This window comes from Mastomys coucha, unplaced genomic scaffold (genome assembly GCF_008632895.1).
Source record: "Mastomys coucha isolate ucsf_1 unplaced genomic scaffold, UCSF_Mcou_1 pScaffold7, whole genome shotgun sequence".
Classification (NCBI taxonomy): domain Eukaryota; kingdom Metazoa; phylum Chordata; class Mammalia; order Rodentia; family Muridae; genus Mastomys; species Mastomys coucha.
Genome location: NW_022196913.1, coordinates 54,195,237 through 54,213,462, shown reverse-complemented (window position 1 = coordinate 54,213,462; position 18,226 = coordinate 54,195,237). Strand labels below are relative to the sequence as shown.

Sequence of the window (18,226 nt, the reverse complement as noted above, 5' to 3'; positions counted from 1 at the left end):
TCTAACCTCCCATAGAGCCACTTGTTACAGGGGTGTGCCACCAGGTTCAGTTTATATAGTGCTGGGGACTGAACCTGGGGCTTCAAACATACTAGGTAAGCTCTCTACCAACTGAGCTGCATCTTCTAGGCCTGCCTGGTAATTTTTAATTAGACAACAGCCACTTGTGGTTTTTACTTTTGCTGGGTCCCAGGTATTTTAGAGTTTTCTTCAAGGAGGAAATTCAATTGTAAATAGTTTGGCCTTCCTGTTAAGACTTGTAAAGTGGGGTGGCAGAGGCCACTGGAAGGTTAGTGATCTCCCACCACTGAGACAAGACCCTCCTGAGTACTGGACCTGATGCCGTGCAGATCTGCAGTTTTCAGGATGAACAACAGTCACAGGCAACCTTGCCCTGTGTGATGTTGCAAATGGTTCTCTGAGGGAATGCTCTTTGCCCAGACTCATAATGTTCCCTCTCCTGTGAACTCAACATAGGAGCATCTCTAAGGATCTCTGGGTCTTTTTTGGTAAAGCTTTCTTCTTTGTACAGCTCTTTCTTGTCAATGCCAGTCAGCCTTTATGGTCAGCTGGGCATCCTCTCACTTCTACAAGCCCACTGGGCTTTCCTTCCTGCTCCCTGGTTCACAAATAGACTCTAGGCAGTAGTCTGAGACAACAAGAGGTCTCATCCCATGGTTCCCATCTCTCGAGGGCTTGTGGGGCTCTGCTGTTTGATGTAAGGTGTCTCAGCTTTCCTTAGTGTAGTATATTGAGGCCTATGGCAAGCCACTTTGTTTTGTTTTTCAAGACAGGGTTTCTCTGTGTAGTTTTGAGTGTCCTGGAACTCAGTCTGTTGATTAGGCTGGCCTCAAACTCAGAGATATGCCTGCCTCTTTGTCTCCTGAGAGCTGGGATTAAAGATGTGTGCTACCACCACTAGACTTGTAGCAAACTGCTGGTAATGGGCATTTTCCTCTTTATTATTTTGTTGTTGTTGTTGTTGTTGGTTCGACTAAAAATAAAACTTGGTTCTGAGCTGAATATGATAGTACACCCCCCAGAATTCTGGCACTTAGAGGTAGAGGCAGGATGGATCAGGAGTTAAAGATCAGTCATGGCTACTTAGCAGGTTTGGCGCCAACCTGAACTGTATGAGACTCTGTCTCAGAAACAAAGATGAGGTGGGAAGATGGCTTACTTGGTAAGGTGTTTGAATCTACAGGACCCACATAAAAGGCTGGGCGTGGCCGTGAGCACCTGTAATCCCAATGCTGGTGGATGGAAAGCGAAGGATTCTTGGGGCTTACTGGCTAGCCAGTCTAACCAAACTGAGCTTCAGGTTTAGTGAGAGGCCATGGATAACAAGATGGAGAGTGACTAAGGGAGGCACTCATTGTTGACTATGGCACTCACAAATGCATGCACATGTCTTGACCAGATGCATAACTCCCCTGTAGTAGGAATGAGCGAGCCTCTGCTCTGTCGGATCACAGCCTCTGACCACACTGAAGCTGAACTCAGCTCACATTCCTCGTAGAGCTTTTTATTGCTGTGTCATGTCAACTTCTGGAAACATTCAGTTTATCTCCCATGCTATGAGAAGAATGTAGAAAAACATGTATTTTCTGTTTGGAAGTCCGATATTTCTGTCCAGTGAGCCTGCTAAGAATGTAACACCAGGTCTAGTTACTATTTAGCTTGCTGCTGTCTTGGTGCATGCTCAACACACTTCTTTCTAGTTGAATTTAATAGCTAAATGCACTTACTGGCCAGCTACTACAGATGTTTGGACACATAAGACTCATTGGCCTTGAGGCACAGTTATATAGTAACCTGAGTAATAAAGCTATTTCCTTAAAAAAAAAAAAAAAGTGATGCTAGCCAATGAAAATGTCTTCCTGTAGTGACTTTGGAGTCTCTGACAGAAAAACCCATCCAAGGTAGGTTAGCCACAAGAAAGTTAGCTCACTCAGGAGCCTATGTGGGTGGGAGGAGCTCTGTCCTGTGGCCTATTGGCTCCCAGAGCTAGGGGGACTCCACTGATTCTGTGCGTGGTGGCCGGAGGCAAGGCAGTCAGATGTAGCTAGAGGACAGGAGTCTACACCCATGGTTCTAACTCTGCTCTCCGGAGAAGGAGGAAGTGAGGAAAGAAGCTGCGGACCCGGGGAGTATCAGAGTGAGTGTGTGAGAGCCAGTACTGAGTGTCCAGTGTGGGAACCGTATATGTCTGGTGGGGTCACTGTGTGAGCATGTCATTGAGTGTGTCTCATAGAGCACAATGTGTGTGAGTTACCGAGTGAATTAGCATAGCCTTTGTGTGTGAATGGTTAAGATCCCTACTCTGTGGGGACTCTACAGTCAGTGCTGGGTGTGTGGCTGGGTGGACAGTGATGATGCTGAGTTCTCCTAAACATTCCTCGCTCCAGGGCACAGCTTACCCACGGGCACCGATGCTGGCACCACCCTATCCTTCCTGAGTCACACGGTTGGTCTTAGAAGCTGACAGTGGGCCATTCTGTGCCTTCCATCTGCTCTGAGGAAGCCTGTGTCCTGGCCCTGGGTCTGCTATGGTGGGCGGAGGCCTAAGACATCTCATTTCAGCTCTTTCCTTTAGAACTGGGGCTTTGGTCTGTTCCAAACACCATTTTCTTTTGTGTTTTTCCAGCACCTTCTAAAGAACTCCACTTCCAATGGTCTGGGCAAGACATTTTAATAGATTGTTCTAGCCTCTGTTGGGCAATTCTAAAGCCCCAGAGGAAGCAGGTGCCTGTTCATCAATCCCTGGCAGCCTCATTGGGCAACAGCATTGGGCAACAGGTAAGTGTCACCAACCCCTCACCCTGTTCCTTTGAAACCGCACCTTAGTGTCAGGATGATCTCAGGGACTGTCTGCCTCCGTCTCGTCCAGGCTCACCTTTGACCCTCCTCAGAGCTGTTGATGAATTCCTTGAGCTCCAAGAATTGACTCTTGACTCCATCTCTCTGTGTGGTGTGCAAGTGTCATGTGAACTACTTGTAGTGATCAGGACATCGGCTTCATCCCCTGGGAACGTCAGGGTTTAAAGAGCCGTGGGGACATAAGAGTGTGTTTGTTGTAAATGGGAGCCGCCACCCACACTGGCTGTTTCACTGTTCACGCATTTATTTTTAAATATGTGAAGCGGCTCGTAGCTTCCTGTCCCAGGAACTTCACACACTGTTCCACAGGATTACTTCTGTGTGTATGGAGGTGGGGTGCACCCAAACATACATGTGCATGTGCGTGTGTGTGTGTGTGTGTGTGTGTGTGTGTGTGTGTGTAGGCCAGAGATCACGTCTGTGTCTCCCTCTCTTTTGCATTTTGTGGCAGGGTTTCTCACTAGAACCCATTCTTTTGGCTAGACTGGCTGGCCACTGAGCCTTCAGGATCCAGCTGTCTCCACGGCCCCCACCCCTAGCACAGGAGCAGTCACCCCACCTCCAGCTTTTAACACCAGTGCTGTGTATCTGAACTCAGGGCCTCATGCTTGCACAGGATTCCCCACTGATGCCCCATCCCTAGGATTAGGGTTTTTTTTTTGTTTGTTTGTTTGTTTTTAATGTAAGTAAAAAACCTTACTCTTTAGAGAAAACATTCCTTCAAAACCTGCCTTGATTGGACCCAACTGGGTGTTATGAAGTAGTATTTCCCACACAGCCCCAGCCTGCCCGGTCTGATTGAGGCTGACACTCTGTGGGTAGCTTTCAACGACTGTACTGAGCTGAGCTTCTTTTCCTCAACAGGAAGCCCTTGGCCAACCTCCTAGCACAGCCCAGGGAGTTTGGCTGTGAAGATGGAATTGAATAGGAGCTCTTCCTCCACTCCCCAAGAAGAAGCCATTTCCCCTCTTGGGGTACTTGGTGCTGGGCCTAGAAGCAACCCACTAGGGAAGCTTCCAGCCCTTCCCATTGGGCCAGGCCCCCACCTAGGGGCTCATGGCAGCTCAGCCTCATCAGGGGACAGCTCCTTGGGGGAGCCAAGTGGTGCCATGAAGATCCCCAACAGAGACAGTGGAATTGACAGCCCATCCTCCAGTGTTGCCAGTGAGAACTTCCCCTGTGAAGAGGGCAGTGAGGGCTCCCCAAGCCCAGCTGTCTTGGGGCTACACTCTGAGACAGCTGTGGACAGCCGGGTCCCACAGGACAACCCCCAGGAGGAGGAAGATAGTGGTGTGGGTGAGGAGCCTGACCCCAAGATCACCCCCTCTAGACCTGAGGAGGATGTCGGCTTGACAAAGGTGAGCCTGCCTTCCTCTACATTCAACTCCGGGCACATGGGCAGGGCTAGAGATTTGTGGTGTGTAACACCCACTCCCTGTGCTCACTCCATACAAGGGGACTCCTGGGATGGAGTCTACCGGAAAAGGCTCGGAGGGGTACCCTGGTACCCGGAGTGTACTCATGCATGATACTTGAATGTAGTTTTTTCCTCATTGGGGTGTGCGTGTGTGTATGTGTGTGTGTGTGTGTGTGTGCGTGTGTGTGTGTGTAAGTTTGGAATTATTGATTCAGTACCTTATTTGTTGCTTCTTTCCCAGATTCTCATATTTCTTCATGATTCAGGTGTCTTTATAGCCACGTACTCCTGAGGACTCTTTTTTTTTTTTTTCTAGGTTGTACAGTTTGTGAACACACACATTGCTCATTCTCTGGTAGCCTTTTTTATTTTCGTATCACAAGTTCCGCTAACACCTCCTCTTCTGTTTCTGATGTTAGGAACTGGTCTCTTCTCTTTCTCTAAGGCCCCCTCACTGAAGTTTGTGAGTTTTCTTGAGCTTTTCAGAAAGCCAACTTTGGCTTGGTTACTCTTTTGAAATTGTTTTTCCATTCTTTGTTTTTTATCTCTGCTCTGATCTTACTTCCTTCCTTCATCTGGCCTAGCCTTGGGCCTAGTTAGCCTATGCTTGCTCTGCTAGTTTCTCAATATGTACAGTTAGCTTGTCTTAAGACTCTCTCTCTCTCTCTCTCTCTCTCTCTCTCTCTCTCTCTCTCTCTCTCTCTCTCTCTCTCTCTCTCTCTCTCTCTCTCTCTCTCTCCCTCCCCACCCCTGCCCCCAGTGCTGGAGATGGAACCCAGGGCATGGTGGATAACCACTGAGCTACATTCTCAGTAGTTTTTTTTTTTTTTAAAATTTGGCTCTTTGAGTGTCTGTGTGTGTGCATACACATGAGTGCCGGTGCAGGGACAGGTGTGAGGAAGGACAGGTGTGGGTATGCATGTGAAAGCCCTAACGCCAGGCAACTTCCTGGACTACTTTCCACCTTGTTTATTGAGGCAGGATCCCTCCTTGAACTTACAGTGCTTCTATTTGGCCAGTGTAGCTAACCAGTTTGCCCTGGGATCCCGTCTCTGCCTCCTGAATACATTAGTATTAGTTTGCCTGTATCTGTGGATTTTCTGGCTTTATTCTACCATGACTAAAAAAGATATTTTGAATAATCTCAGCTTTTTTGCATTTGTTAAGACTAGTTTTATGCAGCGTGCAGTCTGTCCTGAGCAGTGTTCCTCAAACATTACACTGTTGCTGGGTGCAGCACTCTGTAAGGCACCACTGCCTAAGCCGTTCTCCAAGGCTTGGCTTTTCTTAATTGATCTTTTGTCTAGATGTTCTGACCACTGCAGAAAGCTGGGTACTGAGGCTTCTAGCTATGAGTTCATTGCCTGTTACTTCTCCATCCAGTAGTTACTGTTTACATCACTTACTGTTATATTTTCTTGGTGATTTTTTAAAATTATCTTATAATGCTCTTTGTAATTATTTTTAATTTTTAAAAACATGGTTTTTCACTAAGTGTGTGTAGGGAGGGGTTGGGGCAGTCAGAAGACAACTCTGTGGGGGGTTCTTCCCCTTCTACCACGTAAGACTTACGGATTGATCTCAGGTCATCAGGTTTAGTGGCAAACACCCTATTTTGTTTGCTATAAATAAGGCACTTTGGGGGAAGTGTTGCTATTTGCATGGAATATCTTCTCCTGCCTTTCCCCACTTTTATCCTGTGTGTCCTTATATGCAAAGATAAACAAACTGAGTCTCTAGTGAATAACATATTTAGAAAGGAGGAGGCATGATAGCGTGCACCTACAGTTCTAGAGTTAGAAGTTTAACTTCACCCTCAGCTACACAGGGGGTTTGAGGCCTGTCTGAGATACAGGAGAGAGGCAGGCTGACTCACCTCATACCTCAGGCTGACCCGGAACTTGCCTCATAGCCTGGCTGTCTCAGCTCAGTCCTCTCACTGGGATTACAGGTGAGCACCACCACACCCAGCTTCAGCCTTCTTTGGTTCATTTGATATGTGCATATTTTTTTTCCTGAGGAATTTAACATGATTACATGTAGAGTCATTACTGAAGGGGGAAGACAGGAAGTGACCTCATAAGGTTGCTGTCTGTCACTTTCCCCTTCTCCTCCCCTCTCACCATCTTTCTCACCATTTCTTTCACTGATTTTTGTAGTGACATAGGCTGATTCTTTCCATTTTCCCTTCATGTATGCGTATTCATAGATGCTTTACATGCAATGACCATTGTTTCTAAAACATTTTAAAGCGACATTTGATCTGATGCTGGCAAAGCTCTGGTCTTCCTCACCCCCTCCCCTTTATGAATTTGATGTCTCAAATTCACCTGTGTGTTATCGGACCATTGAAGATAGATTTAAAGCTTTTCTCATTATTATTATTTCTGAGATTGTGTAACCTAGGATGACCCCAAAGGAATTCTGCTCCTGCCTGAGACTCTTAAGTGAAGTGTACACACACACACACACACACACACACACACACACAGAGTTTATGAGGTGCTGGAACTGAACCCAGAGACTCCTGCACTCCAGGCAAGGACTCTACCAATGCAGCCACATCTGCAGCCTCAGCCTGCCATTTCTACTTGAAGGACACCTTCTACCTTTCTTTCCCTCTGTCCCCTACCCAAAGTTGTATTTACTTGTTTATTTGTTGTTGGTATATGTGTGTCTGTGTTTGGGGGAGGGGTTACATGTCCCCATACCTGCATAGATTAGGAGAAAACATCAGGTGTCCTTCTCCATCACTCCGGGTTTCTTCCTTTTAGTGGGTGTCTTAGTCAGGGTTTTTATTCCTGCACAAAACATCATGACCAAGAAGCAAGCTGGGGAGGAAAGGGTTTATTTAGCTTACACTTCCACATTGCTGTTCATTACCAAAGGAAGTCAGGACAGGAACTCACACAGGGTAGGAACTTGGAAGCAGGAGCTGACGCAGAGGCCATGGAGGGATGTTCCTTACTGGCTTGCTTCCCCTGGCTTGCTCAGCTTGCTTTCTCATAGAACCCAGGACCACCAAACCAGGAATGGCATCATGCACAATGGGCTAGTCCCTCCTCCCTTGATCACTAATTGAGAAAATGCCTTACAGCTGGATCTCATGGAGGCATTTCCACAAGAGAGGGTCCTTTCTCTGTGATAACTCCAGCCTGTGTCAAGTTGACACATAAAACCAGCCAGTACAGTCGGGGTCTATTATAGCTCCAGTGATCCTCCTGTCTCCATCCCCTTTGGATCTGTCACAGGTGTGGGCTTTGAACATTTGTGTTGGTGTCTGAACTCAGTCTGTTTTTTTTTTTTTAATTTATTTGCTTATTTTATGTATGTGAGTACACTGAGCCTTCATGTGGTTGTCAGGAATTGAATTTTTAGGACCTCTACTTGCTCTGGTCAACCCTGCTTGCTGCTGTCAACTCTGCTTGCTCTGGCCCAAAGATTTATTTGTTATTAGACATAAATACACTGTAGCTGTCTTCAGATGCACCAGAAGAGGGCGTCAGATCTCATTACAGGTGGTTGTGAACCACCATGTGGTTGCTGGGATTTGAACTCAGGACTTCAGAAGAGCAATCAGCGCTCTTACCCGCTGAACCATCTTGTCAGCCTGTCTGAACTCAGTCTTCATGGTTGCACAACAAGAACTCTTAACTGACAAACCATCTCTCTAGGCCCAGGACTCCCTTTACTGTTTTTCCTTTAAGTACGGGTCTACTAATTATAAACTTCCTCAGCCTTTGCTTTTTAAAAAAAGTTTTTAAAGGGTCTTTAAAACTCTCTCGTATTTTATGTGTATGGGTGTTTTGCCCACAGTGTATGTGTGGGCACCGCATGCACGCCTGGTGCCCACAGAGGTCTGAAGACAGTGTTACAAATGGTTGTGAGCTGCCGTGTGGGGGCTGGGAATTCTGCAAGAGGAGCAAATGCTCCCAACTGCTGAGCTATCTGCCTTGTCTTTTCCTAGAAAAGTTAATTTCTCTGTCTTTGAATGATAGTTTCACCTGACACTATAGCTTCATCTGACAACGTTTTCTCTTAGCAGGGTTAGTATCCATCTGTTCCCTCTGGCCCTCAAATATCCCTTGAGGAAGCATCTGAAAATTCCATGGAAGTCCCTGGAAATGAGACAGGCTGCTGCTCTTACACTGCTCTCTTCCCTTTAACATTGTCTGTGACTTTTAGATATTTTTATCATGGTGTACCCCCTTCTTTGTTATTGTCACAGAGTCTCTCTGTGTAGCCCAGGCTGGCCTCCACCTCACCACTCTCCTGCCTCAGCCTCATGAGCACCAAGCTTAGAAGCATGAACTAGTTGGCTGGTTCCTTATTCTACTTGGACTTCTTGGAGTTTGGGGAACTTGTGTGGTCATTTCTTTCCTGAGATTGAGGAAGTCTTCAGTTATCATTTCTGCAAATGCTCTCTGTCTTTCACCCTTCGTGACTCCCATATGGAGATCTTGATCTACCCGAAGGTGTCCTGAAAGTCCTTTAGATTCTCAACACTTCTTTTCATTCAGTCACTTGCTTTTCTCCACTGACTCTGATTTTAAGTGACTTCTTTGGGAGCTAGAGAGACGGCTTGTGGGTTAAGAGCACTGGTTGCTCTTGCAAAGGACCCAGAATTAAGTTCCCATTACCTACAACCATCTATAAGTACAGTTCCCGGGGATACAACACCCTCCTTCAGGCCTCTTCAGGCATCAGGCACTCACCTGGAACACATGTATACATGCAGGCAAAACTTTTGTATACAGAAAGTAAAAACAATTAAATTTTGAAAAAAGAGGCAGGATGTGGCACTGGAGAGATGGCTCAGCAGTTAAGAGCACTGGCTGCTCTTCCAGAGGACTCTGTTTGATTTCCAGCACCCACACAATAGCACACACACACACACACACACACACACACACACACACACACACAAACCTTCTGTAATTTCAGTCCTGGGGATCTACTGCTCTCTTCTGGCCGCCATGGGCACTGCATGTACAGGAGCATAGACACAAGCAGGCAAAACACCTATCCACAGAAAATAATAAAGAGAAGAAAGATCACAGCAGCTTTACCTGTCTGAATGACTTCTCTAAGTTCGCTGTTTCTTTCAACCCTCTCTATGAGTTCCGCAGGCTATTCAACTCCACAACATCTGCCTCGTTCTTTTTAAGGGTTTTGTTTTCACCCCTGTTGATGGTGTTCCTCGTTCCTTCTCCAGTTCTTGATTCTTTTTTTGAGCACCTCTATGACAAATATGGTTTTTTTCCCCAATCAGGAAACTCATAGGTCTCTCTGTGTGTGCATAGATACACATGCATGTATGTGTTCTAGTGTCTGGAGGCCAGAGTACAACCTGATGTCATCCCTTGCATACTATCCGTTCTGGGTAGGCTGGTCAGAGAACATCAAAGGTCTACTACCTGTCTCTGTCTCTCCAGTCTTTGAATTACAATAGCATGCCACTATGCCTGGCTGTTTATGTAAGTGCAGAGGCCTGAACTCAGGTTTTTGTGCTTATGTGACAAGGACTTTACTGACTGAGTCAATCCCCTTGAGCCCCAGACCTGAGTCTCTTCTCTCTCTCTCTCTCTCTCTCTCTCTCTCTCTCTCTCTCTTTCTCTCTCTCTCTCTCTTTCTCTCTCTCTCTCTCTTTCTCTCTCTCTCTTTAAGATTTATTTATTTTTATGTCTTTGAATACTGCATCTGCACATACACCTTCATGCCAGAAGAGGGCATCAGATCACATTATAGATGGTCTTGAGTCACCATGTGGTTGCTGGGAATTGAACTCACAACCTCTGGAAGAGCATCCAGTGAGTGTCCTTAACTGCTGAGCCATCTCTCCAGCCCCTAGATCTGTTTCTTTAGGGTGGGGTTTGTTTTCTTCCTCTAATTGGGCCATATTCTCCTATTCTATGTATGGCTTGTAAGTTTTGTTTCTTGCTTTTAGTTTTGGCATTTGAAGAAACCATCTCTCCAGATTGTGTGCTAGCTTCAGGGAGAAGAAACCTTTACCCATTAGCAAGGCTGGGGGGGCTCAGAGCACCTTGCCTGTGGAACAGGAACTCTAACGTGCAGCTGACTTTTGCTTCAGTGGCTTTCACACTCTGGTTCTGGGTTCTTTTGCTCTCTACTCATGGAAGAGAGTCCACAGTCTCTAATCCCCTGGGTAGACCTCTGAGGAGCTAGACTTATCAGTGCCTGGCTGAGTTTTCTGTTTCTGCCCTGCAAACCTAGTAGTCGAGTGTGGGAGGAGCCCTGGTGTGGGAGGAGCCCCGGTGTGGGAGGAGCCATGGTGTGGGAGGAGCCCTGGTGTGGGAGGAGCCCTGGTGTGGGAGGTTCCCCCCATTTGTTTCATGTTACATTGTGTAGAAGGAAGAACACTAAAAAGACATTGCTATAGACTGAATATGTGCCCCAAAATTTACCTCCTAAAGTCTTGTTATTGTTATGATTATACTAATACTATAGACTGTTTCATGGTTAAGAGGTGATAAGTAAGACTGCAGAATGCTTATCTTAGGGTGTGTTATGGGTTCAGTCTCCAGCAATGCACAACAAACCAGGGATCCGGGAGGAATCTGTGGGTTCCTTTACTTCTGTTCTTTTGCTACTTGAGAATGTAGCACTCACCTTTCTTTACCTTTCCACCCCTTTCATGCAGTGAGCTCGAGCATTAGGGTCACTATTTTGAAACAGAGACTTGTGATTTCACCAGACACACAGCTTGCCAGTGTTTTGATCTTGAAATTCCAGCCTCCATAGCTGTGGGATACATTTCAGTTGTTTATAAGCCATACATGCATGATATTTTGTTATCTGCCAAACAACTGGGCTAACATAAGCATCTCCCACTTTCCCCTGAGACTCCTTCCTTGGAATATACTTGTAGGTACTGTGGTGTTCAGTTCCTGTCTATAATACTCATACATGATCTGGTCCATATATTGTTACTTCTGTGTCTCTGTAGAGGACCTGCAGCTTGTTGGCCTAATATTTTGTTGATGTCACTTTGTATTAGTGTGTGTGTGTGTGTGTGTGTGTGTGTGTGTGTGTGTATTACTGGTGATGGAACCTGAGATTTGTGCATGGTAGGCAAAATTTCTTCCATTGACCTGCACTTCAGTTGTGCAGTAGATACTGATGTAGTTACTATGGCTGCCTATTAGTTAGAGGTCCAGACGCGTAAGAGTCACACCTAGACTGTAGTAGCTTTCAGGAGATGGGCAGAAACGGTTGTGCTTTTTATAGAACTGTCCTTGGAAATAGCATGTAAGAGAACCAAGTACCACATCTGAAAACCAGGAGCTTCCTTCTGCGCTCTCTGTTCCCTGGGCATCCTGGTGTACTGTGGATAGCCTTGTTTGTTGCACCTTTCCAATTAAGTGGCTTCCCTTCTCTCTGCAGCACTCTGACCCACAGAGGCTGCTCCACATTGCCCAGGAGCTCCTACACACGGAGGAAGCCTATGTGAAGCGGCTGCACTTGCTGGACCAGGTAATCCAGAGGGCTGAGGGTCCCCTTCTCTCCACATCCAGAATTCAAACCACAGACGCTCCATATGTCCACTTTGGGGGGAACATCTCTTCATGGAGGATGCATCCTTTGAACACATGAATGGATGCTGGGGTCTGGGGAAGATGTCTTAGTCTGTCAAGTGGTTGTCTTAAATGCACAAGAGCCTGAGTTTGAGTCTTAGAACTCATGTAAACATGCTAATAATGGCGGCCAATGCTTGTAATCTCAGCACTGGGGAGACGGAGACAGAGATACCTGAAGCTTGCTGTCCAGACCGCCCTGTCTTATCTCCTGTCTTGTCTACTCCACAAGATTAAGATTTAGTGGAAAGATCTTGTCTGAACAAACAAACAACAAATAAAACACAAGGCTACCTGAGGAAGGCACCTGAAACGGCCATGTGTACATGTACACATAAAACATCCATAGCTGGGTCAGTGGGTGCTACGCATCCCTGCCCATGAGGAAATGGGAAGATCCTTCATACAGAAAATATAGCACTAGGAAAACAAGACCTGCTCAGGGAGATGGCTTCTGCCTGCACCTCACAAGCCAGAGATGATCTCCTTCAGCTTCTCCTGAGAAGGTGATGTAGAAAGATGTCCTACTCCATCCTTGGGCACTGCTCCTGCCTCTGCCCTGATCCTCACCTGCAAGCAAGCTTTCAGTAAGACTTAAAGCTGGAGGAGGATTTTAGCTCTGATGTTCAGTAAGAAAACCTTAGTGGGGCTAGAGAGATGACTCTGTAGGTAAGAGGGTGCCCTAGGGTTACCTTTGCTGTAGCAGAACACCATGACCAAAAGCAAGGTGGGAAAGTTATTTGCCTTACACTTCCCCACCATAGTCCATCGTTGGAGGAAGTCAGGACAGGAACTCGTATAGGGCAGGAACCTGGAGGCAGAAGATGATGTAGAGGCCATAGAGGGGTGCTGCTTACTGTCTTGCTCCTCATGGGTCACTCAGCCTGCTTTCTTAGCGCACCCTGACCCCACAATGGGTAGGGTCCTCCCCCATAAATCACTAATTAAGAAAATGCCCTATGGCAGGATCTTATGGAGACATTTTCTCAAGTGAGGTTCCCTCCTTTGAGATGACACCGAAACTTGTCATCACAGGCATCACAGAGCATAGCCTGTGTTTGAATCCCAGGACCCATGCAAAGGTACACACTCGGGGGGCTGGAGCAATGTCCCAGCTGCTGGAGGCACTGGCTGGTCTTCAGAGAATCTGTCTGGGTTTGATCTTTAGCACCGACATAGGGCTTCACAACCATCTGTAACCCCAGTTCCAGAGGCTCGGATGCACAAGGCACACACATGGGATACAGATAGAACTCAGACAAAGCACTCATGAGCATACAGTAAACAGATCCTTTAAAAGTGCACACCTGTAATCCCAGCACCACTGAGGTGCTAAGACAGAAGGGCTGCCAGGATTTGCTGGTTGCTAACCTAGCTCTAGACCCTGCCTCAAGAGAGTGTGGTGGAGAGTGACAGTCGGACACTGATGTCTTCCTCTGGCCTCTGTACACATATACACGGGTGTGTGCACTACACACACATACAGCACACACACACACACATACTGCACACACATACCACACACATACACCACACACACTCTCCTACACACACATAAAACTACACACACAGGTGTATGCACTACACACATATACCATACACACTCACACACATACACACCACTCACACACTGTCCTATACACATATAAAACTACACACACAGGTGTATGCACTATACACACATACACCACATCCACTCACACACACAGCATACATTCACACTCACCGCATATACACACACATACACTACACAGATACACACACACACACACATATAAAACTATACACACAGGTGTATGCATTACACACACATACACCACATCCACTCACACACACCACATATACTCACACATACATACACTACACAAACACAGATACACACTACACACACACACACTCTAAAGTAAAATAAAAATGTCAATTTAGAAAGGAAAGGAACCGAAGAACCCACTTATGTAGCAGGTGTCTGAATTGCTCACACTCAGTGGCCATTGTGGGCTTCTCTGTGCTCAGGTTTTCTGTACCAAGCTGACAGAAGCAGGGATCCCTCCAGAAGTCACCACCGGCATCTTCTCTAACATCTCTTCCATCTCCCGCTTCCATGGGCAGTTCCTCCTGCCTGAGCTGCAGAAGAGAATCACAGAGGAGTGGTAAGCATGCTCCATGCCCACCCACAGGGCCCCTAAACCTGGAGTTCATCTGCCAGGACGCCGAGCAGGTTCTTGGGGATGGAGTCCCTCTCGTGGAGGACTGGGTGCCTCCCTTTCCTTCCAGACAACCCCAGTCCCACCTCTTCCTTGGTGGTGACCATGATTGCCATCTCTTGAGTTTACGGATCTAGATGAGATTTGACATCTGGAGGGAAAACAATGAACGGCGCTGATGGCTTCATTTCCCCTCTCTGTCTGTATCTACCTTTGCTTTTAAAAACCACTCCCCAGGAGTGGTTCCAGGTCCTCTGTTTTCTGGGATCCTCAGCTTTTGCCTATTTTTAGCAAAAGCTGCAAGCCATGATTTGTCCAATGACGTGGGAGAGGCGCACCCGCGTTTACCATGCACCCCTGCATTCTGGGAAGCTTGACGCTCGCTCACCTTCCTTCGCAAGGCTTGCATGCCATCCATGTCTCCTGACTTTGGCTACAGGAGCTGGGGTCTTGTCATCTTTGTCTCAGTGTGTGGCTGGGTCACTTTGTGAATCTTCAGAAGCTGCAGAGCAGGTTGCACTGTGTCCTCAAGGTGGCTAGAGCTGGGTGACAAAGTCCATGTGTGGCAGCCCGGCCTTCTTCCATGCCCTGGATACCCTACTGTGAGCCCACACAGGATCGCCTCAGTCCTGTAATGATGACACGTGGCCTCTTGTCTTGCAGCTCTAATTGTTCAAGTTATAAAACCTAACTCTGTGCACAGCTTCATAGGAGTGCCAGATGGTGGCTTTGTGTCTGTGCCTTTCCCCACTTTGGTTTTGGTCATTCCTAAGGATAAATCTCCAAAAGAGAGAGTTCTAAGGTCAGAGATTACAGCGTTGGTTTTTTCCTGTGGAGGTGTGAACAACATCTATTCACCCAAGATAGGGCACCAGTTCCAGACAAGCTTCATTAAAATAGTGAGTTTACTGGGGTTACTTAAGCACTGGGCTTGCTGGGGGTGACTTAAAAGTGGCCACAGCAGGGAAGGACTCACGAAAGGCATCCCTGGAGTTCCCTCACAGCTTGAGGGGCAGCCTGCTGCAGTACAAAAAAAAAAAAAAAATCTCTCCCATGCAATTGTGAGTTCTTATATGGCTTTGGGAAGAGGCCTTGTGAATCTTGTAAGTTTCGGGAACTTCCTGAAGTTTTTGGCCACTTCCTGAGCCTGGTAGGTTTTACTTCCTGAGTTTAAGGAGCCTCCCTTCCAGGGTTGGGGGTGATGTTTTAATGCAGAGGAAATAACTACACAATCATGATTGCGATGTTTGCTTCCTAGAGTTTATTTGTTCACTCGGTGTACTCAGAAGTTTTTGTCACTGGTTCTGCCAAGTCCTCTTCTCTCTTTGGCTTTGGCGGTAGTGTGTGGCCCCACCATTTCTGCTCATTTAGAGTGACACTTCACTGACCATCTTTGATTATTGTGGGCTGCCCCTCAAGGACATTACTACTGCTAAGTCCTTCTCCATGGGCACTAGTCCTCAGCCTGTGCTGTGGAGGTGTTTAGAGATAGCTTCTTTTTTTTTTTCCTAATATTTATTTATTTATTTATTTATTTATCTATTTATTTATTTATTTATTTATTTAATGTGTATGAGTACACTGTAGCTGTCTTCATGCACACCAGAAGAGGGCATCAGATATTGATGCAGATGGTTGTGAGTCACTCTATGGTTGTTGAGAATTGAACTCAGGACCTCTTGGAAGAGCAGTCAGTGCTCTTAACTGCTTAACTGGAGCCATCTCTCCAGCCCAAGATATCCTCTTTTAATGTTCAGCAACATGCTATTTTCTATGGTGAATGCGCTCAGAGGGTAATCAATGTGCTTAGAGCACCGTAGCATGAGGCATCAGCACTATGCCACCTATTGCTCATCTGGTGACTCTGCTTCTCCACACAGGGATACAAACCCTCGCCTCGGAGACATCCTGCAGAAACTGGCTCCATTCCTGAAGATGTATGGCGAGTATGTCAAGAACTTTGACAGAGCAATGGGGCTGGTGAGCACTTGGACCCAGCGTTCTCCGCAGTTTAAGGATGTCATCCATGCCATCCAGGTAATGTGACAGACACACTTTTTTTTTTTTAACTCCAAAAAGTTTTTTTTAAGCAAAGTGTCCATGTTTGGATGTTATTGATGTGAAGAGACACATGACCAAGGCAACTTTTATTAAAGAAAACATTTGATTGGGGCTGGCTTACAGTTGCAGGGGGTTAGTCCAGGCAGGAAGCATGGCAGCATCCAGGCAGACACAATCTTAGAGAAGGAGCTGAAAGTTCTACATCTTGATCCCAAGACAGTCAGAAAACAACTGTCTCTCTTATACCGGGTGGAGCTTGAGCATGGGACGAGGCCTCCAAAGTCTACTCCCACAGTGACACACTTCCTCCAACAAGGCCACACCTCCTCCAATAAGGCCACACCTCTTTTCTTGTTATTATTATTTTAATCTTTAATAATTTTTTACTATTTATTTATTTATTTAATGTATTTAAGTATGTGGTAGCTGTCTTCAGACTTATCAGAAGAGGGCATCAGATGACATTACAGATAGTTGTGAGCTACCATATGGTTGCTGGGAATTGAACTTGGGACCCTCTTGAATAGCAGCCAATGCTCTTAACTGCTGAGCCATCTCTCCAACCCCAAGGCCACACCTCTTAAGAGTAGCACTTCCCATAGACCAAGCATATTCAAACCACAACAGACAGGATCTCAGGCAAGGCACATGCGTTTAATCGCTACACTCAGGAGACAGAGGCAAGCAAATCTTTTTGAGTTTGAGGCCAGGCTAGTCTATATAGCAAGTTCCAGGCGAGACAGCACTACATAGTAAGACCATATCCAAACAAAACAAATAACAAAACCAAAAAACCCGCTACCACTACAATAATGATAAAACAAGGTCTCTAGATCTGGCTGGCTTTGAACTTCCTATGGAGCCAAGGATGACCTTGAACTTCAGATTCCCATGTCTCCCCCTCGTGAGAGCTAGGATTACAAAAGTGTGTACCTCCACACCCAGTTTATGCAGCGCTGGGCATTGCAAGCCTGCATCAGCATGCTTGAGGTTTTCTACATGGGTTCTGGGGTTGCATTCAGATCCTCATGCTTGAGCAGCTACACTGTTCCCTACCCCAGCCCTCTGGAGACACCATGGCATTAAACTCTCACATAAACGTGAGTACAAGACTCATCTGTGCTGTGGAGATCCACAGACAGCTCCCTCCAGAGAGCAAGGCAGTGTTCAGCCTGAGCACAGGCCACTGTTTCTGTCCACATATTGCAGACCAGACTCTTGGGTCCAGCAGGTCCTAGGGTGACAAGACACCTCCGGGATTGGGATGACAATTTCATGCACTGGCTGCCTCAGCACTATGCTGTCCCTGAACAGTGGGTACCGCCTGGGGATGTTTCCTGCTAAGCACAGCCAAGATTCTGCCCCTTGGCCTCAGCACAATTCAGCCATTCTCTGCAAAGACCTGCTCTGTGTCTACTGACACTAATGTTGCTTCTGGTACCTGGAGGGTGGAATCTGGGGCAGGTCTATGATGTACAGGATGGCCCACAACAGAAAATTTTCATACGCAAATGTCCACGGCCAAGGCCGAGAAGCCTAGACCTGGACAAAATGGGATCAAATGACTGTCACATTTCCCTTGGTCTCTGGAGAATGCCTTTGCTTAATCCAAAGCATATTTTAAATTATAAGCCTTAAAGAAATGCAAACATTTACCAAGGGTTTGTAAGGTGACCAACTTAAGGCTAGAGAAGAGCTGAGAACCTGAGTTTGGCTCTCTAACACAAGGTAAAGGCAGGCGCAGTGGCATGTGCCTGAACCCTAGTATGTGGGCCTGAGGGTAGGGTCATGGAGACAGGTAGTTCTGGGGCTGATAATCAAGTCGAGTTGAGATCTAGTTTCAGCCAGAGATATACATGTATATAGTATACCCAGGAATGACCACACAAAGACAAAACTTACAGATGTTACATTCTGTCCTGTTTCCCTTTATCTCTAAGCACATATAATGGCCATTGTCTTTTGAAACTCATCTGCAGACACTGCCATCTTTATCACTAAGTGTGAGGGAGACTTGTCTGCTACACGCCCACATGGTGACTGAAATCAAGAACCCCACATGGCTGTCA

General features: G+C 46.5%; 1 protein-coding gene across 6 annotated transcripts in view; it reads left to right on the top strand.

The window, feature by feature from the left end:
- Fgd3 (FYVE, RhoGEF and PH domain containing 3) overlaps nt 1-18,226 on the top strand; it is a 59,805-nt gene that overhangs the window by 19,241 nt on the left and 22,338 nt on the right. For 4 of the 6 annotated variants that reach the window (XM_031358469.1, XM_031358467.1, XM_031358471.1 and 1 more), the window contains 5 exons: nt 2,648-2,799; nt 3,745-4,238; nt 11,702-11,791; nt 13,906-14,042; nt 15,977-16,133. In XM_031358469.1, the coding sequence (XP_031214329.1) occupies nt 3,795-4,238; nt 11,702-11,791; nt 13,906-14,042; nt 15,977-16,133 (828 nt within the window). In that variant the 5' untranslated portion in view covers nt 2,648-2,799; nt 3,745-3,794. Of the gene's footprint in view, nt 1-1,882; nt 2,159-2,647; nt 2,800-3,744; nt 4,239-11,701; nt 11,792-13,905; nt 14,043-15,976; nt 16,134-18,226 lie in introns of those variants that run through there. The other 2 variants (XM_031358470.1, XM_031358472.1) reach the window with 2 other exon arrangements.